Source organism: Mustelus asterias, chromosome 9 (assembly GCF_964213995.1).
Source record: "Mustelus asterias chromosome 9, sMusAst1.hap1.1, whole genome shotgun sequence".
Classification (NCBI taxonomy): Eukaryota; Metazoa; Chordata; class Chondrichthyes; order Carcharhiniformes; family Triakidae; genus Mustelus; species Mustelus asterias.
Window position 1 is genome coordinate 70,563,346 of NC_135809.1, and position 14,717 is coordinate 70,578,062.

The window sequence follows — 14,717 nt, forward strand, 5'->3', positions numbered from 1 at the left end:
CAGATTTCCTTCCCTAAAGGACATTAGTGAACCAGATGGGTTTTCCCAACAATCAACAATGGTTTCATGATCATCAGTAGATTCTTAATTCCAAATATTTTTTATTGAGTTCAAATTACATCATTTGCCATGGTGGAATTCGAACCTGGGTCCCCAAAACATTAGTTGAGTTTCTGGATAAATAGCCTAATGGTAATACCACTAGGCAGAGCACACTTGATGGACCGAATGGCCTACTTCTGCTCCAATGTCTCATGGCCTTACAATACCTATTGCTGCTGTTTCAGTGTTGTGACCCGAGAGGGGATTTGAGGATGCCTTGTCGGTGGTAATCATGTACAGGGACTTTGGATGGATTATAGATGCTGGTGAATGCAATTCAAGAGCCAAAATACTTGAATGGGAAGTGAGGCTGAGTTGGAAAGGCAATGAGATTACAAATATTCCCAAATTTATGCGTAAAGTAAGATGTATGCTGTAACTAAGTGAGTTTCTTTGTTGTATTGGTCATTTAAAATGAAACTTACCTTTTTATCAATTACAAACAAGAAACAAAACAACCACTATAATATATAACCCTTAACTATATCTAACATGTTCCAATCAGACCAATCCTGTAGATAAAAGATCCTTTTCACAGGTTTAACACAGCATAGACTGATGCGCACATGACACTGGACTTGGGACCTTTGGATGAAGTCGCAGTTCTCTGGATTCACTTTGAACAGTTAGAAGAGAAGACAGCTTCCCAAAGCACCAGAGAAACACTGGTCTAGCCCCAACAACAACAGATTTCCAAAGAATAAAAAACGGGGAGAGGGAAAACACTCTTTAGCTTGCCTTCCCTTCTAAAACTAAACACTCAAACCTGCAGCTCCAAACTGAAACTGAAAAGTAAATCCCTATCACCTGACCTGCCCACAGTTTGTTTCCCCTCCCAACAATTATATCACCTAAACATGAATTAAAATAAACTCTTAAAGGTACACTAACATCACACTATTAATGTTTACATTATGTTGATTTGTTACAATAAAAGTTTTTAAGAAGTGAAATCTTGTACAGTGATTTTTTTTCTTTAGTTTCATGGAGATCCCTATCTTATTAAAAAGTTATGCCTCTACAAGGATCATAACCATGCACATGTGTGCGAATGTTATGTGAGGCCTAGATTAAGCTGCAATTTCTATTACAATCAACTACCCTGCAAATACTAGTTTAGACAAGAGATTTTGAGAGGGAGAGTATATACAAGCAGTTGAAGGAGTTTCAATGAATGGGGGAGAATCCATAATAGTGGAGGTAGAAGCTAGGCTGTGGAAGGTGACTCATTGTGTCGAAAGAGGCCATGATCATATGGAGTGCCTATGGGCTCTGGTAGGACATTGATGTACCAAATTACTTTGATTATAACTTTCCAGTAGATAAGGAGTTTAGTGGAGAACATTCTATACTCTTCAGGCTCCTCTTAACACTTTTCAAAATGAAAGATTGTAAATGTGGTCAGGTGGAGTCCAAAATTAGCAGCCATGAATATGAGATGGTAACTAATAAATCCATTGGAGGATTCAGTAGGAATGTGGAACTCATTACCACAAGGAATTTGAGACACATTACAAAGAACAAAGAAAATTACAGCACAGGAACAGCCCCTTCGGCCCTCCAAGCCTGCACCGACCATGCTACCTGACTTAACTAAAACCCCCTATCCTTCCGGGGATCGTGTCCCTCTATTACATAGGTATGTTTAAGAGGGAGTCAGCTTAGTACATATGGAAGAAAGAATTTAACAGGTTATACTGATAGAAGGAATAGAGGGAGCATTATCTCAATAAGCTGAATGGCCTACTTCTGTGCTGCAGATGTATATAATGTGTAATTAGATTGTCTGTATCTTGTTCACAGGATTGTTTCTCTATGGCAAATGTGTCCTGGTTCGGAGGAGGAAGCATGCACTCGCAGTACTGGCCCATAAACAATGCTGACATTGACTCTCAGCCATTTATCATCAGTGACCTTCAGGACATTCCCACAGGTTATGGATCTGTGTTAGAGAGATATTTCCTTGGATCAACAGGTGAGAATGTGGATATTCTGTGCACTTTATGCAAATCAAAATAAATTTGTGATTCAGCTTAAATCTCAAGTTTGAACACATGGTCACATAACCCATCGCTGATAAGTCATGGCCACACGCAATGATAGGAGAGGGGTTTAGTCACCCTCCGTGCCATTATGTGCATCAATCTAAGCTATAGCTGAGCCTGCCTGGGGGATACGGTAGACAGGAAATTGAGAAAATTGTGGTTACGACTCCGAGTGGAGTCTATTCACTGTCGAAGATGAACTCCTGCAGTGAAAGAAGATTTGTGCAGCTGTGGAATAATGAAGAGGTTGTGATGGGTTCTGCCGTCAGGGAGAAAAGTGACTTGAATCATCTGTATCATCCTTCTTCAGGGCCAGCCATCACCGTGAATAAATCATTACTGTCCAATCATCAATTGTAAAACATTTATGCCCAGTGTTGTATATTTAATCACAAGGTCCATGCATCTAGTTGAGATCAGACTGATTCACAATCCCAACATATGTTCATTTACAAAAAACACTTTCCAGTCCAGAAGCTTTGTCTTGGATTTGCTCTAACTATTCCTGAGGCTGCTATTGGATGGTACATTGACATGACTCATAGATGATGATTAATTGATTACTTACATTGATAATTTATTCATATTGGATTGGAGTTCAGCTAATAATTAGTCTAGTATTCCCGCAATTCGAAGACAGAAGGTCAGATTTCTCCAGTCTCAGTATCAGTATAAATCCCTGACCTGTTGTTGCACCAACAATCTTCCCTCGGAGTTGTTGTACCTGTCAATTCTCAGATACTTTCGACCAGTTTACTTACTCAAAACTTTTACCCCGGTGTCCTTATTTGAAAGATGGACAAAGGACAAACACAAGTAAAGGTTCAATAAGTTTATTAATAATAATACTATTAACCCTTAAATTACCCACATAAAACAAGAGTATACCCCAGATTCAAGTATACTATCCGCAAAGATGGTTTGGTTAAACTGCAGGCCCACTTCTCTGAGACCCTCTGGTCTGTCGTCACGAAGGTGAGTCTCGATGGCAGCTTCTTCCTTCCTTCTCGGGTCAGTCCTCTGGATGTCAAGGTCGCCTCCCTCATCGAGTCTTCACTGCTGATGTGTCTGAGATGTGTACCTTTATCCCCCTGTCTGCTTGTCTTTCCAGAAACTTCTCTGGTTTCCGACCTATGAGGTCCCAGGAGGGGGAGTCCCAATATCCAGTGGGTTTATTGATGTCTGCCTGACAGGACACTGGGATCCGCCCCCAGGTGTCCATCTCCATGCTGTTGCTTACATGAAACCTGTTGCCAGATAAGATAACTGCAGGAGCTCTAGGTGACAAAGTTCGGCCTGATCTGGGCTTCTAACAATAGTAAGAAGTCTCACAACACCAGTTTCTAACAATAGGCTAGTGCATTCCAATGGGGTGTGATGACCTCCTGCTGGGTCTCAGTAGAGTGCAATGATCTTTGATGGTTGACCGATGGGCCAGGCCCAGACATGTTCCTGTGTCTTTGTATATTTGACTTTCATCAAGTCTGGCCTGCCTGAGGTTTGACTGTGTTTGATTTTAATATGCCCAATTCTTTAATTTAGGATATCCAATTTAATCAGCCTTAAAACTAAGCCCTGATTATATTACCACAGAGTTCTACTTGTTCTACAGCTCTATACAGGCTGTGAAAGAAGATGGATCAAGTGTAGTATGGATTGGATGCTGCGCTTGGTTGAGGTCATTGGGTTGCATTGAGGCTTCATATGTTTCATATGAAGCAATTTTTAAAAGCTGCATCTCGGCCTTTTGGCTAAGATGCAAATGAGCTCAAGTCACGGAGGAGGTGTTGCTTTGCTCCTCCAATCAACTTGGCTCATGTAGATCAGGCCCAGGACAGGGTGGTTTGGTCGCTCGCCCTGTCTTGTCAGCCTGGATCTGAAATGTCTCAACTTGTTGAGACTTTGAATTGGATTTGATTTGAATGAATTGGAAAAGTATAAAATTAAAAAAGAAGAAGATGGGTGGAATCCATGAACTCTCTCGAACTCTTTCAAACTCCCCTGTACTTTGTAAGGACAAATATCAGCATTTGAGGAAAGGTCAGTTATGTATGAATTCCACTCCTCTTAATGACGACAAACAACTCATCCCATTTCACGCTGAAGCCCACCCCCCTTTCAGCTCTTTTTACAGACCCATCATGGTTTCTTCCCACCCATTTAATCTCCTTCCACAGCAACGAGCCAGAATTCCACTTGATAATTGTTCAAACAAACAAATGTTCTTCATTTAGCTTAAACATCTTTGAAAGTGAGGGAGAACATTTACAGAATTCCCCCTTAGAGATGAAGTAAGTGATGTAGAGTCTATTTAATGGTGAATGTTTACAGGCAGTACTGGTTATGATCTCAAGCCCTGTGTAAATAATGATCCTATCAATGGACTCCTCCTTATTCCAGTGTAGGAACAGGAGGAGGCCATTCAATTCCTCCAGCCCTTCCCACTGTTCTGTGATATTGTAGTTGATTTGTATTTTAACTGCACCAACCTAGCTAGATTCCATATCAAACTCCAATTTAAAATGCTGAATCAAGAAGTTTCCAATGGGAAACAATCCCACACTTTTATCTTCCTTTACATGAAGAAGTATTTTCTAACTTCTCTCCTGAACAGCCTGCCTCTGATTTTAAGATTCAGCAACCTTGTCCTAAACACGAATGGAAAATATTCTCTTGATCTAACCAACCAGTTCCTTTCAAAATCCTACAAACCCCATTGAAACACCCCTTTATCCCTCATATTCCAGGGAATACAACCTAGATGTAATTTCTCCTCATAATCTAACCATTGTAGCCCTGGTAACAGTCTGGTCATTTTGTACTACACGCCTTCCAACATATCCAATATATTCCTTCTCAGGTGTAGTGCCCAGAACTGTGTCCAGTACTCCAGAAGGGATCCATCAAGGCATTATAGGAATTTAGCAGAACTCTCTCCACATTGTACTCTAGTTATATTGTATTCCATTTATCATTTTGTTTATTACTTGTACCTAATGCTAGTGTAAATTGAATCCACATCAGTGGACATCTCCTTACCCCAGTGCAAATAATGATCCTATTAATAGATTCTTTGATCTTCATGTTTGAATCAGTCAGCCTCTGGAGCCTGTTCCACTATTGTTTAGATTATAGTTGATCTGTTCCTTAGTTCCATCTACCCACCTTGATTGTCTAACTTTTGATACCTACACGTAACAAGGTTAGGTCAGTTATGAAGTGTCCAATTGCCCCCTTATCCCCAGCCCCAGTCTCAACCTTTTAAAAGAGAGAGTTCCAGATTCTCACTAGCCTTTGAAGAAGTGCTTTTTTATTTGTTCACTAGATGTGGGCACCGCTGGCTGGGCCAACATTTATTACACTTCACAGGGGGCATTTAAGAGTCAACCACATTGCTGTGGATCTGGAGTCAGATCTGAAAGCCAGACCGGGTAAGGACAACAGAATTCCTTCCCTAAAGGACAGTAGTGAACCAGATGGGTTTTTACAACAGTTGATTATGGTTTCGTGGTCATTATTACATTTTTAATTCCACATTTTGTTTCATTGAGTTCAGATTTCTCCATCTGCTGTGGGGAGATTCAAACCCAGATCCCCAAAATGTTACTCTGGGTCTCTGCTTACTGGGTCTCTCTGCTTACTAGGGTGGCACAGTAGTTAGCTCTGCTGCCTCACAGCACCAGGGACCTGGGTTCGATTCCCAGCTTGGGTCACTGTCTGTGTGGAGTTTGCGCATTCTCCCCGTGTCTGCGTGGGTTTCCTCTGGGTGCTCCGGTTTCCTCCTACAGTCCAAAGATGTGCGGGTTAGGAGAATTGGCCATGCTAAGTTGTTCCTTAGTCAGGGGGAATAGCTACTATAAATGCATGGGGTTATGGGGATAGGGCCTGGGTGGAATTGTGCTTGGTGCAGACTTGATGGGCCGACTGGCCTCCTTCTGCACTGTAGGATTCTGGTCCAGCGATAATACCACTACCTCTCCCAATAGTCATAGAGTCATAGAGTCATAGAGGTTTACAGCATGGAAACAGGCCCTTCGGCCCAACTTGTCCATGCTGCCCTTTTTTTTTAAAACCCCTAAGCCAATCCCAATTTATATCATCATTTGGTCCATTTCACTTTATACCCATCGTACCCATGTAACTATCTAAATGCTTTTTAAAAGATAAAATTGTACCCGCCTCTACTACTACCTCTGGCAGCTTGTTCCAGACACTCACCACCCTCTGTGTGAAAAAATTGCCCGTCTAGACACTTTTGTATCTCTCCCCTCTCACCTTAAACCTATGCCCTCTAGTTTTAGACTCCCCTACCTTTGGGAAAAGATATTGACTATCTACCTTGTCTATGCCCCTCATTATTTTATAGACCTTTATAAGATCACCCCTCAACCTCCTACGCTCCAGAGAAAAAAGTCCCAGTCTATTCAGCCTCTCCTTATAACTCAATTCATCAAGTCCCGGTACCATCCTAGCAAATCTTTTCTGCACTCTTTCTAGTTTAATAATATCCTTTCTATAATAGGGTGACCAGAATTGCACACAGTATTCCAAGTGTGGCCTTACCAATGTCTTGTACAACTTCAACAAGACGTCCCAACTCCTGCATTCAATGTTCTGACCGATGAAACCAAGCATGCGGAATGCCTTCTTCACCACTCTGTCCACCTGTGACTCCACCTTCAAGGAGCTATGAACATGTACCCCTCGATCTCTTTGTTCTGTAACTCTCCCCAACGCCCTACCATTAACTGAGTAAGTCCTGCCCTGGTTCAATCTACCAAAATGCATCACCTCGCGTTTGTTTAAATTAAACTCCATCTGCCATTCGTCAGCCCACTGGCCCAATTGATCAAGATCCCGTTGCAATTGGAGATAACTTTCTTCATTGTCCACTATGCCACCAATCTTGGTGTCATCTGCAAACTTACTAACCATGCCCCCTATATTCTCATCCAAATCATTAATATAAATGACAAATAACAGTGGGCCCAGCACTGATCCCTGAGGCACACCGCTGGTCACAGGCCTCCAGTTTGAAAAACAACTCTCTACAACCACCCACTGGCTTTTGTCAAGAAGCCAATTTTGTTCCCATTTAGATACCTCACCCTGGAACCTGTGAGATTTAACTTTATGCAACAACCTACCATGCGGTACCTTGTCAAAGGCCTTGCTAAAGTCCATGCAGACAACATTAACTGCACTGCCCTCATCTACCTTCTTGGTTACCCCTTCAAAAAACTCAATTAAATTTGTGGGACATGATTTTCCACTCACAAAGCCATGCTGACTGTCCCTAATCAGTCCTTGCATCTCTAAATGCCTGTAGATCCTGTCTCTCAAAATACCTTCCAACAATTTACCCACCACAGATGTGAGGCTCACTGGCCTGTAGTTCCCAGGCTTTTCCCTGCAGCCCTTTTTAAACAAAGGCACAACATTTGCCACTCTCCAATCTTCAGGCACCTCACCCGTGACTATCGATGATTCAAATATCTCGGCTAGGGGACCCGCAATTTCCTCCCTAGCCTCCCACAACGTCCTGGGATATACTTCATCAGGTCCCGGGGATTTATCTACCTTGATGCGCTTTAAGACTTCCAGCACCTCCTTCTCTGTAATATGTACACTCCTCGAGACATCACTATTTATTTCCCCAAGTTCCCTAACATCCATGCTTTTCTCAATAGTAAATATTGATGAGAAATGTTCATTTAGGATCTCACCCATCTCTTGTGAATCCGCACATAGATGACATTGTTGATCCTTAAGAGGCCCTACTCTTTCCGTTATTACTCTTTTGCCCTTTATGTATTTGTAGAAGTTCTTTGGATTCTCCTTTGCTTTATCTGCCAAAACAGTTTTGTGTCCCCTTTTTGCCCTCCTGATTTCTCTCTTAACTCTACTCCTACACCCCCTATACTCTTCAAGGGATTCACTTGATCCCAGCTGCCTATGCATGTCATGTGCCTCTTTCTTCTTCTTGACCAGGGCCTCAATATCCCGAGTCATTCAGGGTTCCTGACTTCTGCCAGCCTTGCCCTTTCCTCTAATAGCATCCTGACACTTTCTGACATCATCCCTGAATGGGCAAGCTCTAATTTAAAGTTATGCCTTCGTGTTTCCTCTGGACTCAATGACCAGGGGAATAGATTTTCTCTTTCTTACCCAATCAAGTCTTTAAATTTCCTCAAATTTACTCACTGTCCCAGTATCCACTGCACTTTGGAGTAGTGAATTCCACAGATTCTCAACCCTTTGGGAGAAGTAGTTTCTCCTCAACTCTCTTTTAAATTTGCTACCCCTTATCTTAAGACTATGACCTCTCATCCAAGAATGCCCCACCAGCGGAAGCATCCACTCCACGTCTACTTTATCCATATCTTTTATCGATTTGGCAAATGAGGGAATTTGGTGCAGTGAGGGAGAACATGCTGTTCACTTAAGTAGCTACCTTAATTTTGAGTTTAAAATACTGTGAAGAGCCATTGACCGATTTAAAAGAGCTCGGGATCTGTGGACCAGCCACCTTTTAAGAAAAATTCAAAATGTGACAACACAGGGAAACACTATTTGATTGGTGGGTACTTTGCCCATTTATCCTTCAAAACTCAGGTAATTTAGGCATAATTGTAAGGTTTTATTTGTTGTAGCTATAGTTTACTAGCAGTAGCAAAGTTTACTCAGAGCAATAGGGTTGGGTTTCTAGTTTCCAGCTTTATAATAAATAGTCTTAAAGTTAAAGTATGATGTGGAGATGCTGGCGTTGGACTGGGGTAAGCACAGTAAGAAGTCTCACAACACCAGGTTAATGTCCAACAGGTTTAAGTCTTCACCCACCTGATGAAGGAGCATGCTCCAAAAGCTTGTGCTGCCAAATAAACCTGTTGGACTTTACCCTGGTGTTGTGAGACTTCTTACTGAAGCTAAGGTATGGCAGGGCAGCTCAGCCCCATGAAATGCCCATCCTGTAACCTGTGGAAAGTCATGGATGCTTCCTGTGGCCTAGGCCACCACATGTACAGCAAGCACCACCAGCTGCAGAAAGTTGAGCTCCACGTTTCACAACTCGAGCGACGGCGAGAGTTATTAAAGGCATTTAAAAGGCTAACAACTTTGTGATGGCATGTTTAGGGATAGTTACACCACAGGTTAAGAGAATGTAGGCAGAGAAGGAGCAGATGCCCATCAGAGAGTTTAGGAGGACCAAGTATGTAATGGAGTAGTCCCCAGAGTCCATCTCACTTGCAAACTGGTTTTCCATTTTGGATATTGATGGTTCCCCAGAGGAATGCAGCCAAACCCTAGTCCATGGCACCACAGGTGGCTCAGCTGGAATAGGAAGATAGAGGAAGTGAAATGGTGCAGGGATAGAGGGCTTTAGATTTCTGAGGCACTGCCACATGTCCCCATGCCCTTCAGCCTCATGGCCCTGCCTGTTGTGACTTCCTCTAACCTTGACCTTTGACTTTGTGTTTCCCCTGGAGGATTGCAGTCTCCTCAAAGATGAAGGACAGTTGTCAAGAGGATGAGTGACAGGATGAATGAGAGAGGGCATTTCTTGGTCTCAGAGGTGAGGAAGGATGCCTGCTGAAACCTCCTGGATGTGCATCACTGCAGCTTATCTGAGGCAGTTTGGGTGGCTGTCTGGAAGTGGTGATCAGCTGCATGACCTGGAAATTAACAGCCCAATGGCTGTACTCTGTTCCTTCAATGCCCGCCTTCTTGTCCCTTCCTGAAACCCTGGCTCCTTCCAGAACTACAGAAGAACTATTGTGTGCAGTTCTGGTCACCTCACTATAAGAAGGATGTGGAGACACTGGAAAGAGTGCAAAGGAGATTTACCAGGATGCTGCCTGGTTTGGAGGGTAAGTCTTATGAGGAAAGGTTGAGGGAACTTGGGCTTTTCTCTTTGGAGCGGAGGAGGTTGAGAGGAGACTTGATAGAGGTTTATAAGATGATGAGGGAGATAGATAGAGTGAACGTTCAAAGACTATTTCCTCGGGTGAATGGAGTGGTAACTAGGGGGCATAACTATAGGGTTCATGGTGGGAGATGTAGGAAGGATGTCCGAGGTAGGTTTTTTACTCAGAGAGTGGTTGGGGTGTGGAATGGACTGCCTGCAGTGATAGTGGAGTCAGAAATTTTAGGAACATTTAAGATAGGCACATGGAGTACTTTGGGATGATAGGGAGGAAATAGCTTGATCTGGGTTTCAGACAAAGTTCGGCACAACAACGTGGGCCGAAGGGCCTGTTCTGTGCTGTACTGTTCTATGTTCTAAGACACTACAGCTCTGCAGCCTTCTGTGCATTGCCACCCCTTGGTTTGCCTTAGTTCTCATAATCCCTCCCTGTCACTTGACAAGCATGGGGTCTCAACGTTGGGTTTTGGTGAGCAAACTCATGAGGGGTCCGTGGGGAGGGGGAGGGTGCACCCTTATAGACACACGTCTGGCTATGGCAGGTGAATGTATAGCCTGGGTGTTTATTCTGTGCAGCCGAGTGTCTCCTCATGAAGAGGCTACAATGATGCCACAGATGAAGGATTCCTTCAGTGAGAGATGTGAATCTATGGTAGAAGTGAGTGATACAGATTCTGCTTCAAATGCAATTTCTGTTAGAAAGCTTGGCTGAGATCCAACAAGGATGCAAAACTGTTAATGTTAGCTAATGGGATGCAAAGGAGTGCAGAGGGAGCTAGGCAGGGGTAGAGAGCATCCCCTGACTGTCTCAGCAATGTCACTTTTTATGTGATTATGGGTTATCTGGCAGCACATCATTCACCTGCCATTCATTCCTTTTCCGAATCCCCTCCCTCATCTGGTGTGAGACTGCCAGTGAGAAGCGTTCCATGAGTTGCTCCAACTGATTGCAACGTAGGCTTTTAAAGAAGAGAGTCACTGGGGTCACTGAAACTTGCTGTGTCTGGGGGCAGTTAAGGGAGGGCTGGTCTGAGTTCAGGGTTTCTCAATGAGGCCAAGACTAGGCCAGACTGTGAGTGGATAATTGGTACAATATACAGGGGTGCAGATGGCCTTGGTCTATAGCCTTGCATCAAGCTTAAAGCTGAGCTGAGAGAGGACACACGGAAGTGCACAGTTTAACACAGGTGCCTGACACTAACATGGATGGTACCTGCCACACCTCGCAAACTGAATGAACAAAGTCTGTCAAGGTTTCCCCATCCCAGGGGAACTCGAACACCTTTTACCCCAGTTGAGATGCAGACCTTCGCACCCACACAAGCTGAGCAGAGCAGTTTTTAAATGTTCACTTACCTCCTTGTTTCCCCTCAGGTGCCTTGCCGCCGGGTCCCCACTTTTGAAAAGCAGCACCAAATGATGCCCACGTGACTTTGGCAGAGAGGGTGGGTGCATAGAAGGAGGCCGCTGCTTGACTAATGACATTGAAATGAGGGATTTTGAATAATTGGGCTGCCGCCCGCTCTGGATAGGAACCCAATTGGGGTCGCTGGCGCAGGCCAGATGAATCCCGATTGATTTGACACCCATTGAGAATGCTGATTTTTGCCTGGCACCCCATTCTGCGGGGCATTAGGATTCACTCAGGCCCTCTCACAAGGCTGGAGAATCCCGCCCTTTATGTCAGTCTTCATGGAGGAAGAAACAAAAAATCTCCTAGAAATTCTGGAGAAGCAAGGGACTAATGAGAACGAAGAACTGAAAGAGATTAGTAAAAAGGTAGTACTGGAGAAGTTAATAGGATTGAAAATTGATAAATCCTCTGTACCTGTGATGATCTATGTAAGAGTGTTGAATGAGGTGGCTGTAAAGATGGTGGATGTGTTGGTGATCATCTTCCCCAAGTTCTGGAATGGTGCCTGCGATTGGAAGGGGACAAATGTAACCCCACTATTCAAGAAAGGAGGGAAAGAGAAAATGGGGAACTACAGACTTGTTGGCCTGACATCATTGTGACAAAAATGCTAGTCTGTAACAAAGGACATGATAACTGGACACTTAAAAACTAATAGGATTGGCCGGAGTCAATATAGATTTATGAAAGGGAAATTGTGTTTGACAAACCTGTTGGAATTTTTTGATTTTTAATTAGCAAACTCGATCAGGGGAAACCGTTGGATTTGATGTCTCTGGAATTTCAGATGGCTTTCAATAAGGTCCCATACAAGGGGGCAGTAAGCAAAATTAGAACATATGGGATACTGACATGTACCGAGGATTGGTTAATGGACAGAAAACAGAAAGCAGGGATAAACAGGCCATTCTTAGATTGGCAGGCTTTGACTAGTGAGGTATCGCATGGATGAGTGCTTGGGGCCCCAGCTATTCACAATCTATAGCTCTGGTTTCCTCCCACAGTCCAAAGATGTGCGGGTTAGGTTGATTGGCCATGCTAAAATTGCCCCTTAGTGTCCTGAGATGCGGAGGTTAGAGGGATTAGCGGGTAAAAATATGTAGGGATAGGGCCTGGGTGGGATTGTGGTCGGTGCAGACTCGATGGGCCGAATGGCCTCTTTCTGTACTGTAGGGTTTCTATGATTTCTATGATTCTATGATATCAATGATTTGGACGTGGGGATTAAATGTAATGTTTCCATGTTTGCTGGGTGATACAAACTAGGTAAGAATGTGAGTTGTGAGGATGAGACAAAGAGGCTTCAAGGGATTTAGACAGACTAAGTGAATGGGCAAGAATCTGGCAGATGGAATATGGGAAATGTGAGGGGATCCACATTGGTAAGAAAAACAAATGCAGAGTATCTCTTCAATGGTGAGAAACTGGGGAGTGTTAATGTCCGAAGAGACCTGGGTGTCCTTGTTCACGAGTCACTAACATGCAGGTGCAGCAAGCAGTTAGGAAGACAAATGGAACATTGGTCTTTATTGCAAGAGGATTTGAATACAGAAGTAAAGATAGCTTGCTACAATTGTATAGAGCCTTGTTGAGACCAAACCTGGAGTATGTGTACAGTTTTGGTCTCTTTAACTAAAGAAGGATATACTTTCCATGGAACGATTGCAACAAAGGTTTACCAGACTGCTTCCTGGGATGGCATGATTGTTGTATGAGGAGGGATTGAGGAGTCTGGGTCTGTATTCTCTAGAGTTTAGAAGAATAAGGGGTAACCTTATTAAAACTTACAAAATTCTTACAGGACTCAACAGGGTTAATCCAGGAAAGATGTTTCCTCTGGCTGCAGGAGTGGGTGTCTAGAACCAGGGGACACAGTCACAGAATAAGGGGAAGGACATGTAGGACTGAGATAAGGAGGAATTTCTTCACTCAAAGGGTGGTAAATCTTTGGAACTCTCAGCCCCAGGAAGCTGTGGAAGCTCAGTCAGTGTGTATATTCAAGACTGAGGTTGATTGATGTCTTTAATATCTAGAAATCTAAGGATATGGTGACCATGTGGGAAAATGGCATTGAGGAGACGATCAGCTCGGATCTAATTGAATGGTGGAGCAGGTGTGAGGGGCCGAATTGCCTCCTCCTTGTCGTTTCCTTTGTTCCTTTATGGGGCTAAGGTGGGTAAATGCAGTTGGATCAGAGATCAGCCATGATCTTTTGAATGGTGGAACAGACTTGAGGGGTTCAGTGACATACCCCTGTTCCTGTATTCCTACTGAAAGCCTATATTGGTAACTTGTACTTAACTTCTGCTGCAAATGTTTAACTTGTTTTCAGAATTATGAGGAGAAAGTTTCCTCTGGAAGATGGATTCATACAGTATGAAGTCTCACAACACCAGGTTAAAGTTCAACAGGTTTATTTGGTCGCAAAAGCCACTAGCTTTCGGAGCGCTGCCCCTTCGTCAGGTGAGTGGGAGTTCTGTTCACAAACAGGGCATATAATGACACAAACTCAATTTACAAAATAATGGTTGGAATGCGAGTCTTTACAGGTAATCAAGTCTTAAAGGTACAGACAATGTGAGTGGAGAGAGGGTTAAGCACAGGTAAAAAAGAGATGTGTATTGTCTCCAGCCAGGACAGTTAGTGAGATTTTGCAAGCCCAGGCAAGTCGTGGGGATTACAGATAGTGTGACATGAACCCAAGATCTTGGTTGAGGCCGTTCTCATGTGTGCAGAACTTGGCTATCAGTCTCTGCTCAGCGACTCTGCATTGTCCTGTGTCGTGAAGGCTGCCTTGGAGAACGCTTACCCGAAGATCAGAGGCTGAATGCCCGTGACCGCTGAAGTGTTCCCCAACAGGAAGCCTGGTGATTGTCGAGCAGTGTTCATTCATCCGTTGTCATAGCGTCTGCATGGTCTCCCCAATGTGCCATGCCTCGGGACATCCTTTCCTGCAGCTTATCAAAGAACAAAGAACAAAAGAACAAAGAACAAAGAACAAAGAACAGTACAGCACAGGAAACAGGCCCTTCGGACCTCCAAGCCTGTGCCGCTCCTTGGTCCAACTAGACCAATCGTTTGTATCCCTCCATTCCCAGGCTGCTCATGTGACTATCCAGGTAAGTCTTAAACGATGTCAGCGTGCCTGCCTCCACCACCCTACTTGGCAGCGCATTCCAGGCCCCCACCACCCTCTGTGTAAAAAACATCCCTCTAATATCTGAGTTATACT

General features: G+C 43.7%; 1 protein-coding gene across 4 annotated transcripts in view; it reads left to right on the top strand.

Moving 5' to 3' along the window:
* Nucleotides 1-14,717, top strand: part of LOC144498744 (SITS-binding protein) — a 148,534-nt gene that overhangs the window by 36,273 nt on the left and 97,544 nt on the right. For all 4 annotated transcript variants that reach the window (XM_078220358.1, XM_078220360.1, XM_078220359.1 and 1 more), the window contains exon 2: nucleotides 1,906-2,077. In XM_078220358.1, the coding sequence (XP_078076484.1) occupies nucleotides 1,906-2,077 (172 nt within the window). The remainder of the gene's footprint in view (nucleotides 1-1,905; nucleotides 2,078-14,717) is intronic.